Source organism: Gymnodraco acuticeps, unplaced genomic scaffold, assembly GCF_902827175.1.
Source record: "Gymnodraco acuticeps unplaced genomic scaffold, fGymAcu1.1, whole genome shotgun sequence".
Classification (NCBI taxonomy): domain Eukaryota; kingdom Metazoa; phylum Chordata; class Actinopteri; order Perciformes; family Bathydraconidae; genus Gymnodraco; species Gymnodraco acuticeps.
In genome coordinates, this window is record NW_022990699.1 from 4,204,005 (window position 1) to 4,226,965 (window position 22,961).

The following is a 22,961-nucleotide window of genomic DNA, read 5'->3' on the forward strand; positions in this document are numbered from 1 at the left end:
GAGTGGATAGATAGAAGATTAAATCACTATGATATAGACATTTGGTTGACTGTTCGATTCTTTTATCAAGCTATTATACAAAATATTAAGAATCAAATGTGTTTTTTGTATTCATTTAAAATGTGTCAATATCTTAAGGCCAAGACACTCAACTTGATTTGCCTGAGGCCAGTGGCCACATTAGCAAAATTAGGAGGTGGTCATTCAAGGTTTTTGGTCCAGCACCTTTTTAAAATTCAAATGTATATTAAAATAGTCTGCAGGCCAATTATCTTGCACAAGCTCTGTAATTTAGCATCACTGTCTTTGGGTTTGCAATTTTAACATGCAAACTATTGTTATTTGAACTGATGGCCATTTGTCGCTTTCTGAACTTTTGTACATTTAAAGAAAACACATCAGCAGAATTATCCATAATATAAATACATATTAGTTACATCCAAACAAAGAGCATAGGAGGAAATGTATAAAAAATGAGTGGTAAAGATATATTTATTGTTTAAGAGATGACATTTTGATAGTCCAAAAAAATGACAAGCAGCAGTCCAACCTTTTCTACTAAATATTTGGTCTTACGATATTATCTTGTAGAGTTTACAGATAGATAGGCTATAGCTAGTACTAATACAACAGTTACCTTGAGGGTATAAAATCACTGGACTGCATAGCAGACATTAAACATGATATTTAAATGTTGTTGTTATTAGGAATGGTTGTAGTTAGGAATGGTTATAATGGATGAAGAAAAACACGTCAACTAACTCTCTATTACTGTACAGTATTTAAGAATTCCTTTTTGCAAACTTTTATACCACAACTTTAATTTCTAGATAGCCCTAGAGATCACACCACACACATACTCGTATCAACACTCAAATACAGTGCACATCATACTGGTCCTGAGGTAGGTTACAGCGGGAGATTTCAGAAGCACCATCAACAGTGTCAAGAAATTTGTAATATGAGACAGGAAGGATGATGCTCAACTCATGCTGTAGAAAATCATATTAAGAAAATGCACATGCAATATTAATACCAAACCATTAAAACTGGACTAAAATGCAAGGCACAGGTGAAGTCTTTCTTTTCCAAAACCACATTCTTCAATCAGAGAAACAGTGCAGTTTCTCAATGCTTTACGGTTTTTATTTTCCTTTTGGAGCTCCAATTCTCTGATTTATAAGAAGTTCAGTTTCTCCGAAGTGTAAACACTGCATGAGTCTGAGGTTTCTGTGTCTAGTGGCAGTGTGGAGAAGTATCCTTGTGATTGGCTCCACCTTTTTGTATCTCCATCCTTCTTAATCTGGAATTGAACACAGTCCTCTGAGGAGTGGAGGCAGTCCGAAGCCCCAGGCACTGGAAAAGAAATCCTTCTCTCCTCCTCGTCATTTTGAGATGTGTGCCGCTAGGAAGGAATGAAAAGACACGATGAAAATAACATTTGAGTCTGTGAAGTAGAAATGCAGCTGGAGTGGGGTATTACCTCAGTGGTTATATTATGACATGGGGAGCTCCTAGCTGGTGATCTGTGTGCTTCCTGGTTCTCGGCTCTTGAACTTCCCATCATGACCGGAGAGTAACCCTGGAAATACAAACAGCCGAACACAAGCACATAATGGTACAAGTACAAAAACACAATATTTTTTGATGGGGAGACACTTGAATATGGTAAAACATTTTAACTAATAGATATCAATATCGTTTTTTTTAACAACTGATAATTTACAATAAGACATTCATATTATATGTAAGCCGGATAATGTGCAGTGAGGTGGTTATGATCGTATATCTTCCGCTAAGAAAAAGAAAAAAACTCCGTTCCACGGCACACCAACGTCTGGAACTGCGACAACAACAACTTTACGGTAGCACTGTCCAACAATGTTCACAGTTTCTGATCCACTAACAAGTCCTTAAACACTGCAGAGCCCATACCGTGTTCCTGTTAGTGTTGTCTAACTCTCTGCCTTCTTCTGGTGATTTATCTGACGTCCAGCACTTTTACCCTCTTTTACTTTCTCTTTCTTGATCCTCCTTAGCAACGGTCAATAAATCCTTGACAGCGGTCTGTAGGCTACTACTGGATTAACAACGTGTCACGTGTTCTGAATTGACCAATCCGAATCGAGTATTAAACTAAGCGATGTAATAAAATAATATACATTTGCTTTTTATTAATATATGACCAAACCCCTTGGTAAAAAAACTACGAAACAATAATAGGAAAGAAACTCTAAAGTGTGGTGTATAAGGGCTACCAGAGTACCGAAGAGATTTATCAAATTATGAGTAAAAAAGCATTTGGGGAATTCATAAGAAATAAACACAGACAAAATACAGTAAAAGCCATCTCCTAAATGTGTATATATGATGTTTTTTTTGTACTATTCCTAAATAATATTTTTTTTAAAGAATAGCCCAAACTCTTAAAATGGACTTTCACATAACGATGTTACTGCCTCCAGTGTATGGCCTTAACCATTCTAATACACACAGCCTGCTAACTCATAACTCAGACAGTCGGCCTTACGGTATGAGAGGGGCTGGCTCTGGGGGTCATTTTTCTCGGTGTTCCAGGCGGCTGATGGTGACTGTAGTAGCTCGAGGGCTGAGGGCTGGGCTGGCTGTAGTCCTGCACAGACAAGTTCAAGTCTGCATACTCGGCTAAATTGGTCGCAGAGAATAGCTCAACTGGTTTCAAATTATAGAAGTGAAACTAATCCACATGCTTTATAGTAAGGTTTAATGCTAATTGTGATACATTCACTTTGTAATCATGCAACAACATATTATGACCTACAGATGGATGGCAAATTAGGAAATAATAAACATTTAGTGGCTTCGAGAGAGATAGAGCCCTTTAGTGGCACATGCATTTATCTACCATAGTCTGTATAATTTCTCTGCTCATTTTTCACGTTTGATTTTCAATTTGACCGCTGTCTATATGTTTCATATGCAGCCTTTTCCAGATTCAATTACCCTATAACTTAATCAAAAACAAGGACTCAGAAGAGTTGATCTATATTTAAGCACATTTATTGTTAGAAGAATTTTCAATGAATGGAGGCTTCATTCTAGCCACCTTCACACAGCTTATGGATTTAAGAGTATGCTTTAAGGGATGGATTATATCATATATGCAGTATAGCTCCAAAAGCCTTGATTTATAAAGTGTTAGAGTCCTCTAATGGCCCTGTTAAGGCCATATGGTCATTTAATCTGTTCCATATAAACTACCCCCATGGCGTTACATGTGGCCACATGGCGACATTATTTAATAACCAACACTACTTTCTCTAACCTAACCTGTCTGCATACACACTCCCTCCTTTTTTATGTATTTAATTGATCCTTTGAATGTTGACTTTGTAAATGTATTTATAACCAGAAATGATTGTAAACTCATGGAAACCTCAAACTACAAACAAACATGTTTAAATGTGAAACTGTAATAAAATACCACTGATGTAACATGCTGAGATAAAAACAAAGTTATGGACATCACATATTAGTTCTCATACCTGAACAGCTATCTCAGCCAGAAGTACCCTAACCAAGACATCCTGATTTCCTCACCTGGATGTTGACCCTCGGAGGGTTGGCTGGTAGCGTGCGGTTTCCTCGGAGGCTGGAGATGATCTGCGACAGGCTGCAGTTTGGGTATCGCCTCATGAAGAGGAGGAAACCAGCCAGGGACACAAACATGCCAGAAGGGACAGTGATGGACTTGAGAAATGTTCGCCATCTGCCTCCCTTTTCTGGAGAGATCAGAGGGACGAATATCAGAATGAGCGTGAGGGAGCGAAGAATTCAGATGCAAAAAAAATTATAATTTCAAGCATGCTGTCACTCACCAATCACCTGCAACCAGGTGGAGGAAACCAGGTTTCCATCCTCATCTCTGATCTCATACAGCCCATCATGCCTTGCACTCAGCCTCATTATGACGACCTCATTGAGGGTGCCGTTCCTGCCCAGAGAGACGAGGCCCCTGTAGCGCATGTCGTGGTCTGTAATGAGGCCCTCGCGGATCAGCTGCACAGGGCCACGGGGGGGCTTGGGGTCATAAGGGCGCAGGGAGGATTCGTCAGGGTATCGGGTGGGGGTAAAAATGAGGCGTGCATGAGGGACAGGAAGAAAGAGGGGCAGGTTTAGAGACTCCTTGGAGAAGCGGGTGACATTAAGGGAGCGTCCTGCATTCACATGCAGGATCATGAACACAGAGATGGGTGCATGAAGGAAATGTGGCGATATGAAAGGGTTTTAGGTGGAAAGGGAAAGATAAAATATAAATGTTATAGATGACAGGATCCTAAACAGGGCATTAACTAAATGTTATTTATATTATTGATTAGTCTGCACATTATTTTTCTAGATTAGTCAAATTGCTCATCACGTCTATAAAATGTCAGAAAATTGTGAAAAATGACCATCCCTATTTCTCACAGTCCAAGGTTATCCCTTTAAAAGTATTTTGTTGTCATTCAAAACCCAAAGGTATTTAGTTTAATACGATATTAAACATTGAAAAGCAGAAAAACTTCCATATTTGAGGGGCTGAAAACAGCATTTTCCGCCATATTTGGATGAAAAATGACTTTTAACAGTCAACAAAAAGGTAGCCGATTACATTTTAAGTTGATCAGCTTATCAAAAAGTCGCCTACTCCCTGTTATAAAGTCAAATAATTCCTAAAACCCATCGTCTAATCTTCTCTCTCTGCTCACCGCGGACAGTCAGGGTGCTGCGGGACACCACCTTCCCCCTGTCGTTTCTCACGGTGTAGTTCCCCTGGTCTGCTTGCGTCACTCTCTCTGCGACCCACACCTTCCCGGCCCGCAGCCGCCCCCGGCCCGCATCGCTGGTCTCAGGGTCCGTCCGGTTCCACAGCACAACCGGCATGGCCTCAGGTGGAGCACCCCAGGGAGTAAACTCCAGAAGGGAGCCATTTTCAGGGATGTGGTGTTCAAAGTTCTGCCCGTAGAATCTGTGATGGGACTTAATGCATGCTGAAGCAGGACAAAGAGTCAACTGTGATATACTTGGATGTATGTTACTTCTTAACTCCCAGCTAATTTCAGAAATAAACATTGTTACTTTGTAGTATTCTTACACTTAATCCAAGCCATGAACGAGGCAGGAGATGGATTTAAAGGTAAGAGGAAACTATTGTACCTGAAACAGTGAGTCGAACAGCTTCATAGGTGAAACCAGAGGACAGTTTGATGGAGTAAAGTCCCTGATCCTCATGAGTCACTTCTCTCAGGACTAGCATCTTATCCCTGGTCCACTCAAACCGTGGGTCCTTAACCTGCAGTTGTAAAGTAAATTGGTTTTGGAAATCTGTACACACATCAAAATAAACAAGCATTGACAAACTCCCACTCACAATGGTTTTGTCCAGCAGTACACGCCTCGGCCCCTCGGGGTCTGGAGTGAAAGTCACTGTTCTGGATGTCGAGTAAACGGGAAGACGAAAATCCCGACCGGAACACACCATCTGGGCTTCCTCTCTTTCACCTGCGGGTGGGGTAAAGAGAGTCAGCAACCTCAACAGAGATTATGTTTTGTAGGTGAAAGATTTTGGATGAAAGTTGACTCACTTGGTACATCCCAACCTACGGAGGGACAACAATGTAATATTATTATGCATCTTCTCAAACAAAATGCATAGTTCTCAAATACACTGTAAGACATGATGGTACCACTTTCTAATAAGAATTTCCAATTACCATTGTAATGGATTTATAAATTGTACAAGGATTAATGACTTCATTGATGGTTAATAAATCATATAATAATGTTCAGACTTATGGGTAAAGGTACAGTTTTCCATGCAGGTCAGCCCTTGTTAAGGTCACCAATGATCCCTTTCTGGCACCAGAGAGACAGCTGATTGCTCAGTCTTTACATTTTAAATACTCTGCCCATTGAGATCAGAGGCTACATCTTAAAAATAGAGAGAATTTATACAAACTCTATGTTCACTTTGATAAGAGAATTGCCATACAAATCAAGTATCATTAGTATAGTTAATAGATATAGAGGTCTGTTTTAAAGTGCTATAAGATTAACTTTAAGTTTCCCATTGGTGTTTATTGTTTTTTCAGCTTTTTCACTCTTTTATCAGTATGAAATTCTGTCCAAAAGATAATAATGTTTTTCAAAAAAGAAATCTGGAGATTAGTTTTCCCCATGAATTTGTTTATGCAAAATACAAACCCGGTATAGACTGTTTGACCGTTGAGCTGTGGATTATCTGGACCATAATCCAATTATCAACAACAAATTAACATAAAAAACCATGGATTTGGAGATTAGGTTAAGAACCTTTTATTTGTGAATATAATTTGCATTTATAATTGCATGACATACTTCATGGCAGATTCTTGGGAAGTGTGAAATCTGTGACTCTGATATTTGTATATGGAAACTGTAAGGAACCAATGCATGGTTTATCAACATTAAAGACTATATCATTGGTGTTAAAAAAAGTTTAACACCAGTGAAGGGACATTTCACAACCTGGAAATCAGATTATTTGGTTTAGTAACACATAAAGCATTAGTAATTTAACAATTGTTTAATCCATTAGTCCCTTACAAAGTAAATGTAAATAACAAATGGTGTCTTAATCAAAATGGAAGCAAAACTATGTGCATGGACTTACCCACAGCAAAAGGAATGGCTAAAAGGGCAGTGAGCAGGACACAGGGGGACATCTTCACCTGTAAAGACAGTGTTTAGTCTACAGAGACATCCACCCCCACCTTCACATCACATCTCTGAACAAGCTGCGATCGTAAATCTACAAGGATCACAGACGAAGTGCCTCCTGCAGAGCGATACATTGAGAAGACATACATATTGTCACAGTGATCCATGACGCTGCTGTCTCAAGTAATGTCCACGCAGGTGTCCAACATTTCTCGATGAACGCAACATTTACAGCGACCAGGAGGCCGCCACTTATTTAAATCACACAGTCTGTGACACACATCTACACAGAACTCACCTGCAGCATGTATGAAGAATAAATGCACCGCGGGATATTTGTGAGTGTTTGTGTGAATATGGATAAGAGGATAACGTCCTCTGCAGAGCGCGCATGGGCACTGGTCCCGCTGTTTTATTTATGGCGATGCTCCTGCGCAAGAGACGTCACGTCTGCCTGGATTTCCTGCCAGGTCCTTGGTATGAATACGCTATTGGTGCAAGAGAGAGCACGTTACAACGTAGGATCCTCCTGACTGGGCTTTCCATCAAATGATAAGTACTATTTTTTGTATTATTATTCAAGAAAATATATATGAACAGACATCATCATACGTTATACACAAAAAACGTGTAAACGAGTAAAAAAAAAAATATATATATATAATATTTAACTATAATGTATAAATAAAAAATAAGGTAGTATTCAAATATTTATCAGATACAAATGTGGTTTTGCCTTCTTATTTTTTATATGTGTAATAGGGGTGCCATATTATTGTTGTTCCAAGTAAAGATTTACAAAATATGGGTTAGAGTCAATCCAGTTCTTCTTGGGAATATGAAAATGTCCCTAAAACAAAATTAGTTGCATACAAAAATCAATATTTGTAAATCCATCACCTTTAAAGGTTATTAAAAATGTCCTTATTCTAAAGTTGTATTGTTTTTCCCGTTGTTCTTTCTAAATAATATTTACCACCAGACCAAAACATTTTAGAATACAAAAAATGACAAAATAAATGACATTATTTCTTCATATAAATTACAGAAATTACAAGAAAAGTCCATATCACTTCTAAACTTTTTTAGTGTATTTTGTTTACAGGATATATATTGTATGTAACATTTTGAATGAAACCTCCTCAACTTTATTACTTACTTCTGTTGTACTGCAGTTCAGAGGGAAATAGGCTAATATACTTTTTACAGCATAGGCCTATTTTACAGTTATAACTTGTCAACTTTTTAAGAACGTTTTTTAAAGAATATTATGTGCTATTTTAAACAAACAAACAATTATTAGTGTTATTAGTGAAAAGGATGATAAGTGATGTGGATAAACCATCAATGTTAGTTTGAAGAGAAGGGTAAGGCACGAAGAAGAAGCCAGGACATCAGAGATTCAAGAAGTAGGCCCAGATCAGGGAGGAAGCACATTATTTGTGTTAGATCATTACAAATCAAGGTTCTTAACATTTCTCGCCAAGATGATAAACTGCTAAGGCAGAAAGGAAAAATTAGAGAATAGAAAAAGTTGTTGATTCTGTGAGAAAGTTGGGGACATTATGGGAATTACATGAATTACATAATTACATTATGGGAAGTGCATGCCCCCACAGGGTAGGGCTGGTTGATGGAAAATGTTGATATATTTATTTGTATTATATATTTGTTGTTATATTGGGAGATTGGGAGAATTGTGTCCAGTTGAGGGCGCTGATGCAATATGTTGGATACCAACAGCCGATTAAAAACCAACGAAGAAGAAGAAACTGATCTTCAAGTTTCTCAAAAACACTGGTCTGAATAGGTCTGAGAGGACAAAGATTTAACATGAAGATTCAATAAATCAACAGTAGGTGGCGATAATGCTCCAAGTGGTTGCGACTCGCCATTGAAGCAGAGAAGAAGAAGAAGCAAGCCACGCCTTATCGAACCAACAGCTCGATGTCCGGACAACAACAGCATCACACATTCCCCGAAACACAGAGGAAATAACTTTCAGTGAGTAGAAAGAAAAAGTCTTACATGTCACTTTTTCACATGTTGTGTTTTCTGCTGTTCAGTTTTCTGCTGTGTTAGTTTGCATACACGTTGTGATCGTGTTCAAATGTAACATGCTAGTTAAAGCGTATCCTTTCTCTGCAGGACATGTTATTACTGTACCTGACACTTTCCTGCGTCACGTTTGTAAGTGAGTATGAATCCTATTACTTTGCAGAAGAAATGCTACAGATACAACCCATCTGACTTTTAAATGATGTTGTGCAATCCTTGCTTAGTGACCCCTAATGACACATAGATATAGACATTAACAGTGATGTTGGTAGTGATTAGAGAATCCGTCCTTCACGTTTTAGAGTAACAGAAACAGGTCATAGTTATTTAAAACTCAATGGTGAAGTTATAAATATTGCTATAAAAAGTAGTACAAGGGTAGTCCTACTTAGTGTACAAATCTGAGAACTATAACATAACAATTTAGGGAGCTGAAGGTGTTGAAATATTCACCCCTGCAACTTGTAAAAATATATCACTGTTTGAAGGAACTGCAGTGTGAAATATATTCCCACTTTTTATGTGGCTGCTGATTTATAGTTTGCAGTAAGATCAAAATATAAACAGAACCCTTCTCCTCCTTCCATTTTGTAACTTGTGCTCGGTGCAAATAGGTTTTATTTATATTGGTAACACTTTTCAAATGTGCTCTTATTATGCAATATAAGAGTCACTAGTGTTGTGCAATCTTACACAATAGACTCAGCTGTTTCCACCCTAAAGTGTAGCAACTTGTTAAAGAACATACCAAGTAGCATTGATTTAATTGAATCAAAAATGTTTAATACATGTAATTATAGAAACACACATTTATAGTTTCTGACCTTTTTATTATGTTTTAATATGTTGTCTTATACGTTTTTGAGCTGTGAGTTTGTAGTCTGCCCATCCTCCGACTCATTAACAAGATAACTTGGATACACCTGGGGGGTATCAAAATTGTTTATGTTTTGCACGTTCTCACAATGCATCTCATTTTGTGCCGTGCGCACTGAAGAGACTTGCAATTATTTGCCCTAGACTTCTGCTTTCAGACGTAGTTAATTATGAAGTTATTACCCTATCAAATAATAATCCAATGCAGAGGCAATAATGTAATATAATACATTATTTTATATATATGATATATTTATATATGTATTAAAGTTTTGCATTGACTTTTAATACTTGTTGAACATACAATTTTGATATTTGTATGCGTTATAAGTTTCTAGTTATTGTGCTTTTTATCTTGTTTTTAATTATTGTTTTATTATTTTATTCCTATTGTGTTATTTTACATGTGTTCCCTGTACAGCACTTGTACAGGGACACTTGGTCAACTGAGGTTGTTTTAAATGTGCTATATAAATAATAATAATTGAGATTGAAAGTTACAACCAGCCCTTTGAGTGCAACCATAATGCTGATGTGGCCCGCGATGAAATTGAGTTTGACACCCCTGCTCTATACCATCAGAAATCGCTTGTTCTATTAGATATGTGCAATAAGTCTAACATGTTTTTTGTTTGTACGTGCTTTTTCAGATTGTAATGACAAGGTAACAAAGGATTACAGGGGATCATACTCCTTTGATATTCCTACACAGGCCGAATACCTGAAGTTCATTCCCCTTCAAAGTGTAGACCTGCCACAGGTCCTGTGGAATCGCTCCGACCCTGCCACAAATACGGGAGGAAGAGGGCGGCTGAAGCGTGGTACCTGGGAAATGAAAAACCTTAATCAGGATGACATGGGCCACTACCACACCATAGGAAAAGACAACGCTTTGCTGGGTTGGGTGTCGCTCAAAGTAGTAGGTGATGGAAGCTTAATGTGAATATTCAGACAGCTGCATATCTGATTAAATGTTATAACATGATATATTCTTTTCATATACAGCAACCAAGGACAACTATAAAATAAAGGAGCAAGAGTCGCTACTCATGCTTTATCCTTTTTCTGATACCCTGTGGACTGTCACTTTTAAAGCTGAGGGGGAGAAGTACGAGGAAACATTGTTGAAAGCAGGCAGACAGCACAGAGGGTATCAATCGGACTCAGGTCATTGGACTATACCAGATAGGACTCAGCTTAAGGCCCATGGCATAGAGATTTCTCCTGTGGAAGTCTCTGACTCCGGCACTTTTAGGTTCAGAGACCAGGGTGGCCACCTGGCTAAGATTGTGGAGCTGGTGGTATACGGGGGTGAGCAACAGCACATTATTTTGGAAAAATGTAAAAAGAAACTGTTCATGATGATTTGATTTAACATATTCCCCCTCCCCCTTTTTATCTTCCTACAGATCCAGACCATACTTTTGTTTTTGTTGGTATTGCTGTCGGAATATTCTTGGCGCTGTTATTCTGCTGTTGCTGTGTGAGAAAGTGCTGCTGTCAAAAGAGCTCCTCTAAAGTGGTGGAGACGGCTCCTCCCACTGCAACTGTACCTGCATCGTATTACCCTGTAAGTCCCTCATCGAACGGGAATTCAACTGTTTTAAAAATGTGTTGATATTTTACTTAAAAATAATTGTTTTAATTGCAGGCTGTGAATCAACCTGCAGGCACAATACACACTGCTAGACCTGCTAACAATTACTCCTATCAGCCTTATTCCCAGGCTCCCAGAGGACCTACAGCTGAGCCGTCGGTAGGTGTTTTATAATGGTTTTCTAAATGTGAGGTGCGCCCCGCACTTCAGTACCAAATTCGTTCCCTATGATTTGAAGTTGGAGATTCTGTTTCCCATCACCTACATTTTTATCAAACTAGAAAGGGAACTTTTGATCGTGACGATGAATTGAAAATATTTTAAGTCAAAGTAAAATGTCTTTCATAGGTATTATGACAGCAGTCCTATAAGACCCATAAGAAATATGTTCTCCTTTTTCTGAAACCTGTGTATTGGTTTTCCTTTCAGGTGAATGTCCACGTGAACCCCCTTCAGCCTGAGGTACACACACAAACATGAATATTGTTTAACAAACACCTAGAGAGCCCTCATTCTCACATAAATGTGTGGCTCTTCAAAGGCAGAACTTTCTAACACTGTTTCATTAACACGTACTTTTTAATTTCCCCCACCTCGGCTCTCAGGGTGCTCCTCTAGGAAGGCAAGAAGTTGATGGAGGCTCCGCACCCGGCTCTAGTTTCCTGTCCTCAGATCCTGGGCCCAGGTTTGAGATGAAACTGACTTCCCCTCTCCCCCTCAGTGCAGAATCAAATTTCCCGCATGTTTATACCTCTGCGAAACTCAACTTTTTGTAAGAAGCCAAATGAAAATGTCCAGAGATGCTGAGTTTTCATTCAGCATTGTGCTTTGTTACTATACTAATTAGTTATTTATTAGGTCTGCATAAAAGGTGTACGAGATAAGGGACATGTACACATACACACTTTGTTGACACATCACCTGATAGTAGGATAAAAACCAACAAAAACCTGCTGAAAACAAAGGGTTTTGAGACCAGTTCAAAAGATAGATAGATAGATAGATAGGTACTTTATTGATCCCAATTTGGAAATGTTTGCGTTGCATCAACATAAAAAACACAAGGCAATGAAATTAAGACACAGAAATAAACAATCCAATATATTTCAGAAATCAAATAAATATTTAGCATTAACAAAAATTAAAAAATCATATATATATATATATATATATATATACATGTGGAAATACAAATTTCCAGTAACAAAAAAAGTAACTCTTGATAACTCTTTGCTACCCAACAGTAGAGGGTACATTTGAATTTTAAGGTATAAATCAATTAAAATCGGTTCCTACAAATGATCACGGTATTTTGTTTACAGGTAAGAAGAACAAAGGTCTCTTACTTATTACTGTAGCTCCACACTGTATCGTTAACGTAGAGGGAACTGCCATTACACACAGCATATCTGTGTTATATTCTATATAAATGCCTCTGCCATTAACTCAGGGTGTTTTAAAAATGCATCATGTACACTTTGCCATACTGCCTAATATATTGCAGGGCATAGAGAGATAACAGTATTGTGAGGACTGGAAGTGAATCTGTGTAGCAGATTTGAGAAAGTAGAGGATTTAATACAGATTTAAACACTCAGGGATTATCCACTACTTTAAATAAAATACACTCAATATAAATATAAATGTTTTTATATGGTTGTCTCATATCTCCATTGGGCAAATTCTGCCTCATATGTATCAGCGTGCCTGTAGGGCTTTATCATTACGTGTTTAGAAATTATGTGATCTTTTTTATTGGTGTTTTTCTTTGTCAAAATGTAAATCCATACTGGAAACTGTTACCCTCAAAATATTTAGTTGTCTATTTGTAGATGTTGTGTAAGGTGGAGCTTTTTGACCATAGGTTCTTCTTGTGGCTTTGAGAAACTACCTGCTCATTAAGCCATCTAATCATAGTCAAATTAAAACAAACACATGTCTGCATGACATGTAAAAAGGTGTTACTATATTTTGACTATGAAGTTTTTTAATATAGTATTTCTCTTGGTTTTTGAATGTTAAAAAATGAATTGCCTTACTGGACTGTATTGCATCCCAGAGAAAAGCTGCAATTACCTGTATGTACCAAGGTAATGTAATGTTGTGTCAAATTGTATCCGAAACTAAATTGATGCATTATTGTAGTGTCAAGTAGTATAAGCATGCATGTGTGTATAACAATAGAAACACAAGTACAAGTTTTCAAACAATCATAGAGTAATAACCAAGATATAATTATTTAATGTGACGGTGCATAAGTTCACAGATGCAACTCTTTATGGTTTGGAATTATTGTGTCTCTATTATTGCCTTCGTGTTGCTTGGTGAGGGCACTGAAACCCTGTTTTTGCAATAAACCTATATTTTCTGATCACTTAAGAATTATTTTTTGTTTTTTTTCAAAAAGATGAATGTGTTTTTGTTAATGGTTTGGTCTTATACCTTCTTATTTTGAATTATAAAGGGCACTGTTGAAAATACATCATGTCACATGTCTCTTCTTTTTTGCATGCACGTGACAAGGGGCTTCCCTCTTTTGATTACATCTGATGAATTCTAGATGTAGCAGAGCAGGCTGTGTTCCTGTGAAACCATTAAAGGAGTTATCCAGCATTTTAATGTAACATTTCATACAAACTGGAGGACAATGTTCTACTTTTAATGGAGATTTTCTGATTTTCTATTTGACTAATTTGGTTATTAAACTGATAAAACAAGGTTAAGTACATGCATGGACATTTCTTATTGTATGGACCAAAAGTTTAATCGATTACCCGAGAAAATGACTATTAGATCTATCAATAATAAAAATGATTATCTTAATAATGTGCCTTTACACAAGTGATTGACCTGGCATTATTCATCAGGAAAATGGTGGCCTTCCCCCAACTCCAGCTTAAACATCTACTTTACCGGCTGCTGGGTTCTGTCCACTGGTTTAGCAAAAGATTAAGAAAATGTGTATCAATCAAATATTATCCAATATAGTTTTGCCTATTAACATAGGAATGAGTTGAACAAATAATAAATAGTTTAAGGCCTGTGCTGGGTGATCCTCCTTATATCTTCTAATTTACAAAGCAAATACATATAAATACAGTATATTCAAACAAATCAAAATTGATAAATAAAGCTTGTTTATTGGAAAACGTTTTTTAATGCTAGAGAAGACCCCTGACAGAGGTCTGAGCTAAAAGTCCTCTAATCCTCAATATAATTCATATTTGCATAATAACTGACCCCTGGTGTCCTAACATTGTTCCCAACACGCTCCCTGGGAAAACAAAGTTGAGCATCCATCGTGTCCTTGCTTTACAAGCATGATTGATATTTTTAAAAGTAAATGTATTCAAGTACGGTACATGTACTTTACCTGAGTATTCTCAATCTCAGTTTTTGAGCTTCATACTTCTACACCACTACATTTATTTGACAGCTTTTAGTTACTAGTTACTTAGATTTAGACTATTAGCTAATACAAAATATAAATCAATTATTAAATCAACTTTAACATGTAATTATCCAGCAGCAGTATATCAAGTTATTCAAATTAGCTCCACCTTTACAAGCTGTGATAAAAGCACATCAATAATCATCATAACTCAGTGGCCGTATCTCAATCGCGAGGAAACTGGCTTCCAAGCCAATATTTCAAGGATACTACGTCATCGAGTGCCGCCGGAGGACTGCTCCAATCTCCAGTATACTTGGAATTCTACCGAGGCCGCGTTTGGGGGTAATACCATGGTAATACACATAGATATATGGGTAATACATGGGTAGACTTCGCATCCTTCAAATCTCCACAATGCTTTCTTTGCGCACGGACCAATTTCCCCAAATCTGTGGCAGAAAATGTAAGGCGGGGCCTCTCATATGACGCACACTTGATAGCCTGTTCCACTCTTCGTTTTCCGAATGCCAGGAAGGATTCTTGCCTAGCTTCTGAAGGAAGTGACTCGGAAGACATACTACCAAGCAAGCATCCTCGCGATTGAGAAACGGCCCCTAACTCAATATTATGAAATGTTCCATGGAATAAGGAGTACTTTTTACAAGTACGATTTTAAATGCAGGACTTTTAATTGTAACAACGTACTTTTTAGTAAAAATGTAGAATTAGAATCTGAGTACTTATTCCACCACTGCCACTGAGCCTGGTGGCTTGTTGTGACTCAGCCATGTTGGCACTTTAGGAATCTTGTAACGAGAATGGATGTCAGTAATTTCCTATGGTCCTTGAACGCATTATGTGTGCATCCGCAGAAACGCCCTGTGGGTGTGCTGAGCCCCCTCCCCCGGCCTGAAAACCTACTAAAAACGAGTACGGGGTTTGTGGTCTGTCTCACAGCGAATATATTGAGGTGTTTGCAGCCAGTTGAATAATAATGACTGGCTCCGACCTACACTGAACACGGCTGAGGTGTTTCTCACTGAAGACGATGATAGTGTTGTTATTGCTGGGTGCCTTTGTTTGTATGGGTGAGTACTGTAGCCTAAGTGTAAACATATCCTAAAGCTGCTTAAGACGAAATCTGTGTACTTTAAGTTTTGTACCCAACAGTTAGTAATAATTAGCCTGGAGGCCAATATCATGTGATTGGTGGAACGTAAACTAACTAATCACATAAATGTTACTCAGTTTATACAATTATGTGTGCCGTTATTTCCAATGAATGCTACTTTACACTGGTAAATAGTTACTTAAAATGATACAATACAGAACTTCTAAACTGCATTAGATTAAATGCAATAACATAATCGTTTTCTTGCTAACTTTTATAATGTTTTGTGTCCCATTACATGTTTCCTGCACAAGATATTCATTTGTGCACTTGAGTTATAACATTGACTACATCCATAATTAAACAATAACTAGTTAATAAAGTTGGCTAAATCTTTAAATCAAGCTAAATATTGAATAGGAGGAGCTACTTTTATAATTTATTTTTGTTTTAATATTGCTACCATTACAAAAAAGTTGCCTTTAAGTAAACTATGTCAGCATCCCGGGCTTCTGCCAAAACAATGCTGTCACATTAATTCACAATCATTTATCAGATTTAGACAAATGTTATTACTTGTAATGCATTTTGTTTGGACCATAGGCTCAATTATACAAACTAACTTGGTTAATAACTTTGCTAAAGTTATCCATGAGGTGTAGCTAAGTAACAGATAGCTTTCTAACCTTAGCTTACGTGAAGGTTAACGAACTGGCTGCCTCTGCTGTCATCACTCTTGGCAAATAGAAAAACAATTCAAAATATAAGACTTTGGCTGCATTTAACAAATCAGAAAAGCAAAGTGATGAATATATGTAAATTGTTAAATATTGTTGATATTTAGTAAAATTGCTGAATACTAATTATGATAAGCATCCATGCTTGTATGTGTCTGGGTTCATTCGTAACCTTTCTGTTGTATTTGCCCTCTCTAGGCCTGGCAGAGCAGCGTTATGACGTAGAGTATGGAGACTCTCTGAACTTACGGGTTCCCAGAAAGCCCAAGTCCTTTGAGTTCACTCGCAAGTTCAGCTCAAATGTGACCATCTTGTGGAAATGGGGTGAACCGTTGACCTCGTTGGACGGAAGGCGGAAATACACGGGTATCTTCTTTGAGATGTATAATTTAACTCAGAAAGACATGGGCCACTATAGGTTCAGAGGCAAAGAACAGAATGAACTGTCAACCTACACAATTGAGGTAAAAGGTAAATATCCTTTTTAGTTTTCAATTTTCATCAAATACATTTTCCTATCCTAGCACTTCTTTTTGTCAAGATAGTGTTGGTGTCACACTTGTTTCTTTAAAGTTTGTACACTTCACATGGTACGACCTGAATGTCAGGAAGCAAAAAATGTGGCTTTTCATAATTAAAAACCCCTTGTATTTAGCTTCCTGAGATTTCTTTAGCATGTACAATAGTTTATTTTAAGAAGCTATAGAGAAACATGATTTGTTTCCATACAAAAGAACAATCAGTTTATCTTTTTGATAGGGGTGTTAAGCTTCTAAACTCTCTGCAATAAAACGATAGATTATTCCTTCAATTCTTTAAAAGCCAGCATGCTATATGAAAGACTAAACTGTAAACTTATACTGAAAACCAATACTCTACGGTAGACTAGTTTGATCTGAAAAGATTTTAAGATATTGCTTTTATATGCTCTCTTTGTGTTCACTGTCTTCCAGCAAAAACAAAGTCCTTTCAAAAGAGTCCTGGTAAACACCTCCGATTCTCTGCTAAACTGGAACCAAGCTTCTGCAACGTTTACTTCTTCCCAGAAGGCACACTCAGGTGGAGGATGTCGGAGGTTGCGATTGTCCGTCGAGGCAAGCTGCAGAGGCATTTGGATGCACTTGGGCTTGTAGGGTTTGATCTGAATGAGCCATGTGGGATTTACATTGAGGCCATACAGAACACATACAGGGGACGCTATGAGATCAGGGATGAGAATAATGACACAGCCTTAGAGGTGTATCTGCATGTAGCTGACCGTAAGTAACCTTTGTGTTTTTCCATTAAGTGTCAGATTACTGTTATTGGTGTACAATATAGTCCTAAACAGTCTTATACATATCTTAATGTGTGTTTGTTCTAATGCTCTTTAAAGGTGGGGTAGGTAATTTTGGAGAAACCAGCTCGAGTGCGCTAGAATTTGAAAATACACAGCCGGAAGAAATCTGCCACTTCCTTACAGAGCCCCTCCTCCAACACACACGAACGCGCACATGACCAATGAGGGCACGAGATAAGTTTGTGCACAGATGGAAGGCTGACAGGCAGGTAGGCCATCCAGTTATTTTAGCCGGGCCGGCTAAAATGATTGGTCGTGCTTTTTACAGTACTACGGCTTCCACAGATGAATTTTTTAATGGATTTTTTGTCAAAGCAGATATTCATTGCTATCGGGATGTTAAGAGCATTCCATGGAATATAACAAAAAGTGTATCTCGAGCCGGTTTCTCAAACGTTTTTAGTTTTATCCTTAGCCAAGCTTTTAGTTTTAATCTATTGTATTTAACAGAATGACTCCCTTGTACATCTCTCAAACAGGGATTCCTTCAGTTAAGGGATCAATAGACAAACTCAATATGTGCAATATTGATGCACTCAAGAAGGAAGAAGTGCTTGTAGCCATAATATTCAATCTAAATGAGTTAAAAGAAACCGTTCAACATTTTGGATACTGTTCATCTGCTAACATGCCGGAGAGATAGATACTCTCATAATGGTACAATACATGTGCTAGCTTAGCACAAAGATTGAAAACAACAATTTTCTCACCTGTCAGCAAGTGTGAGAGACAAAACTTAAAAAGTACAAAAATAGCCAAACCATGCAGAGGAGTGTTTTGTTCTCAGAAGAGTCTTGTGCTTACTGTCTTCCAGCAACCATTAGGACCTCTGAACTGAAGGCTGGTGCACAACTCAGCTTCAATTTTGATCTGGAACCAAACGACTGCAACATTCACTTCTTCGGAGAGCCATCGTTTGATATAGTTCTTCATGGCAAGCTGCAAAGGCATTTGTATGAAAATGATTGCATAGGATTTGAACTGATAAAGCCATGTGGGATTTTAAAGGAAGACCTCCAGATGTCTTGCCAGGGACGCTATGAGATCAGGGATCAGGATGGCGACACGGCCTTAGTGATGATACTAGAAATGGAGGGTAAGTAACTTGCCCATCTTCTTTAAGTGTCGAATGACTGCGTTTGAATTTCAACACTAAAAACTGTTTGCTATTATCGTCCTCCTGTCGACATCTTTCTTCTTATGACCAAGAAAGATTTACAATGACACGAATCAGAAAAAAGCAGGATATCCTCGCATTGTAACCAAAGCAGCATATTTACAATATATAAGTATACACACACATTCTTGCATGACATGATCAATCAGTCAGCACCATCTTTACATTTCTCTGCCCATTGACTCTCTGTTTCAGCACCGCCTGCTGAGCATTCGGCTATTGGTATTAGTATAGGTGTTTTCTTCTCCTCACTTTTTGTGTGTGTCGTGAGGCGCTGCTGCTGTAAAGGCAGCTCCTCCAAAAACAAGACATCTGAGCCTGAAGCTGCTGAGCCTGATGTGCCATACGAAGAGGTGAGGCTACCTGTGTGAACACTATGGTATGCCGTTGTTAGTATTATTGTTAATAAACAAATTCCCCGTTGTGTCAATCTATACAGTACGACCTTGAGCCTGTTCGACTGCAGCCAGATCAAGTCAGCGAGCCCTCCGGGACCCCTTACCGCTCTCAGCCTCCTCTTACGCCCACCGACCCGCTGGTTAGTGTCTGTCGCATTTCAAACAGAGAATTTATCTACATAATCTGCACTATTTTATTCTACTTTATTTCTAATCTGTTTCTTCTTGCACTATTTGTATTTTATTTGTACATGTGTTTTATTGTTTTATGTCTTATACCTTATGTTGCATTGTTGGAGGAGCCTAAGATTGTTATTGCCATATTTACACTGTAGCTACTGGGCAGATGACAATAAAGCCTTTGGATCTTGAATCTCTCTTGTTTTCTCAAACACTTGAGCTCCGTTATGCTTTTCCCTCTCCACTACTTATACGTTATGTTTTGCTTCACAGATACACAATCATCCTTCTGTGGAGATGCCACCAACATATTCTGAGGTATGAAATAATTCATATAAAGCGGAATTGTATTTTTCAACATCTATTTACAACTTATTTTGGTCACATTAGTTAAAATAACTCATCTTATTTGCAAAATCTCACAATATCCTGACAGTAAAACAGGAGTCTGTAATCTTTTCTATAACTCTCCCCATTGATCTTAATGGCTCTTGCAATATTTTTATATAAAATATATATGGTGTTGGAAACAGTCTAGCTGCCAATCCTAAGCAGGGGTACGCTTTCTCCTCATTTCCCATCCATGTTGGCGGAGTTTAGAAAGTCTCGTATACTATTATTCTACTGTTCATTTCAGTAACCCTAGTCTCATATAGCTGCCCTGCCAGCATCTAACTCCTGAATGTGTATATTTAGTTTTTTTCATATGCCGATAGCATATATTCTGAAACTAATGGATTCATGCTAGTTTATCATTTTATTTAAAAATATTCTCCACGTAGCCTCTTTTTAAACAGCAGTATGTAATGTTTGTACTTAAGTCTTTTATTTATCTGTTTTGCCTCAATATGATCTTGCTTGTGATACTTCTTTGACATATTTGTCTCGCAGATTTTTCCTGCATCAGGGCAAACAGACGCTCCAACTTTCCCCGTCCACTCTGACCCTGAGCCGCGGTTCGAGGTGAAGGGGATGACCTTTCCCTCCGCTCCCCCACTCAGTTCAGACTCAACTATCTCTGCTGTTTATACCTCGAGTAAACTCAACTTCCTCTGAGAGCCTTGATTTTGAAAGATACACTCAAATGTGTAAGCTCATTCATATTATGGCAAAGGTTTTGGGAAATATTTATATTCATCAGAGGCTTCCTGGACTCTCAGCTAGAAACTGGTCCCAGCCAAGTCCTGTCCATAAACAACACAGTCTCACGGCATTTCGTGTTATAGTCACGAAATTAAACTATTGATTCGTGTTCACCAACAAGATTTTGCCATTTTTTTCAAAAGCAATGTAAATAATAACAAATTAGAAGGAAAAAAAGATGACAAAAAATACAAATTTCAGTATTCTGAGGCTCTGAGCCCCATTTATTTTCCTCGCGGACGGCAAAACAACTCAGATATTATACAATTTAAAATAAAAGGGATAGGGTTAGGCTTAGGGTAAGATATTGAGTAAGAAAATGTTTTTATGAACCACTCAGCTTCTGGTCTTCCAAGACCCGACCGGACAAAAAGACGTGGTGCAGGCACGAAACATACTACCAATAGAAATACATTTCTTTTAAAATCGTTCTATGTGACACGAAAAAAGGGGAAAATCGTGTTGGTGAACACGAATCAATAGATTAAATTAATTTCGTGACTATAGCATTTTAGACAACGCAACCCAGCTAGGCTAGGCTGGCTAGGCTAACCTGCTGCTGGCTGTTATTTTAGTTTTACAGACCAGAACATATGACTTTGTGCCTGAGGATCACACATTCCATACCAAAAGGGAACTTTTACAATGATAAATCTCTCTTTCCTACCTCACTTCAAGGGTGACACTCAAGTAGCTCATTTGTTTCTCCTATTTTTGAATAAATAGCTTTAAAGTGTCAGGGATGAACCATTTACTGCAGCTTAACTGAATATGTGTAGGTAGAAAGCATTCCTAAAGTAGCCTTAATTGATGCAAAGCTCTCTGTATTTACTCCAATGTGAATGCTCAGGTTCATATGTGCATTGTGTGCCTCTCTTAGAACATGTTTACATGTTTTAATGTTCAAAAGTGCTTTATTTTTTCTGATACTGCCTTTTTTCATCTTCTGTCTGAAACCAGAGCCCAGTCTTCTCTGATTGGTTAGCCATTTACATGCACACAAACCTATAAAACACACTCCAGGAAAGGCATAATAGGGCCTCTTTAAAAGTTGAAAAGTCCTCATGTTACTTGAGTTATTTGGACATTTGCTTGGCACTCTGCATGTAATTCAGCTTGAGTGCATTTAAAACGTTCATTTATTATACAGTGAAGCGTATATGTGAATTAAATTAACTTCTGAAGGAGCTGTAGATGTTTATGTCTATTGATATGTACTAACCACTGTATTTCATTGTCTTAGGGCAAGTCTCAAACACATACACAGATTGAAATGTGCTAATGTATATTATGTGTCTTGTAAAGTGATTGTTTGATAGTAAAATCACAAGCACCAGTTGCCTTGTACATAATTTCAATGGCATAAAAACACCTCTGCACTGCACTTATGTCAACATTGTACCATAAGTGCATTACTCAATATTAGTGCTGCGTACCTGGACTCACATTCAGGTTCAGGTCCGGACTCAAGTCCAGAGGTTCAGGTTCAGGTCCGGACTTATAAGTCCGGACCTGAACCCATGGCTTGTGTAAAGTTGTGTGAGTAACTAAAGTGAACTTATTGTGAGCTAATTATCAATTGAAAATTAACTCATAATCAACTCAAATTCAAACTCGTGAGGTTTATTGTGCTCCCTTCCAACTTGTGTCTAAATTTCTCTACAAAGTACAAATGTAAAAAATAAACTTTTTGCCACTTAGTCTACAAATGACTTATGACAGCAACTTCAGTGAACTACTACAAAGTTCAAACATTTATTTCATTTACCAAACTAAAGTAACCAAAATAGTCCCTGAGCTGACTGAGCCTAAATCCCTAAAACGTTGCTGAAAGGTAGAGTGTAGAGTAGACTATATGCATTACACTGTTACACACCTACTATACAGTATAGGCTACACTGTAGTGACTGACTGTACAGTCAAAGTGTACTGTACTGTCTGTACACCATGTATTTTCTACAACTCTACATGTATACATTATACAGTACATACTACATACATAGTGATGTACATACATAGGCCTACTGTTAGAAATTAAAATCAATGTTGATATGGCGTAATTTTGAATTAAATACACTATTTAATTTAAATCAGTTTTATTCTGAAAAAAAACGGAAATTCACACTATTAACTTAATACTTTTATTCTGAAATTCTTCACTTCCGGTTAGCATTAGCATGTGGCGAAATGCTACGTTTTCAAACCGTGAATCGAAGGTGAAATGACATGTG

The 22,961-nt window shown here is 37.8% G+C and overlaps 3 protein-coding genes across 7 annotated transcripts; 2 read left to right on the forward strand and 1 right to left on the reverse strand.

Annotated features, from left to right (window-relative positions):
• Positions 1–474: 474 nt before the first annotated feature.
• Positions 475–7,182, reverse strand: LOC117555788. 4 transcript variants are annotated; one of them, XM_034230756.1, is made up of 11 exons: positions 7,019–7,182; positions 6,674–6,731; positions 5,607–5,621; positions 5,393–5,523; positions 5,179–5,314; positions 4,731–5,012; positions 3,858–4,196; positions 3,580–3,761; positions 2,531–2,632; positions 1,484–1,582; positions 475–1,405 (listed from the first exon to the last, which is right to left on the reverse strand). In XM_034230756.1, the coding sequence occupies exons 1-11, from the start codon at positions 7,025–7,027 to the stop codon at positions 1,178–1,180; spliced, it is 1,581 nt and encodes a 526-aa protein (XP_034086647.1). In that variant the 5' UTR covers positions 7,028–7,182; the 3' UTR covers positions 475–1,177. The 4 variants fall into 4 exon arrangements, with proteins under 4 accessions (XP_034086647.1, XP_034086649.1, XP_034086646.1 ...); XM_034230758.1 differs by lacking the exons at positions 6,674–6,731; positions 7,019–7,182 and having other exon boundaries at positions 2,531–2,624; positions 5,607–6,658; XM_034230755.1 differs by lacking the exons at positions 6,674–6,731; positions 7,019–7,182 and having other exon boundaries at positions 5,607–6,658.
• Positions 7,183–8,481: 1,299 nt separating this feature from the next.
• LOC117555946 lies at positions 8,482–13,974 on the forward strand. 2 transcript variants are annotated; one of them, XM_034231030.1, is made up of 8 exons: positions 8,482–8,724; positions 8,869–8,914; positions 10,305–10,577; positions 10,660–10,965; positions 11,064–11,224; positions 11,306–11,410; positions 11,681–11,713; positions 11,857–13,731. In XM_034231030.1, exons 2-8 carry the CDS (start codon positions 8,872–8,874, stop codon positions 12,025–12,027), a joined length of 1,092 nt encoding a protein of 363 aa, XP_034086921.1. In that variant the 5' UTR covers positions 8,482–8,724; positions 8,869–8,871; the 3' UTR covers positions 12,028–13,731. The 2 variants fall into 2 exon arrangements, with proteins under 2 accessions (XP_034086921.1, XP_034086922.1); XM_034231031.1 differs by having other exon boundaries at positions 8,618–8,724; positions 8,869–8,910; positions 11,857–13,974.
• Positions 13,975–15,524: 1,550 nt separating this feature from the next.
• Positions 15,525–22,066, forward strand: LOC117555721. Its single transcript, XM_034230688.1, has 8 exons — positions 15,525–15,733; positions 16,692–16,964; positions 17,447–17,752; positions 18,647–18,928; positions 19,205–19,362; positions 19,449–19,547; positions 19,861–19,905; positions 20,479–22,066. The coding sequence occupies exons 1-8, from the start codon at positions 15,694–15,696 to the stop codon at positions 20,641–20,643; spliced, it is 1,368 nt and encodes a 455-aa protein (XP_034086579.1). The 5' UTR covers positions 15,525–15,693; the 3' UTR covers positions 20,644–22,066.
• The last annotated feature ends 895 nt before the right edge of the window (positions 22,067–22,961 follow it).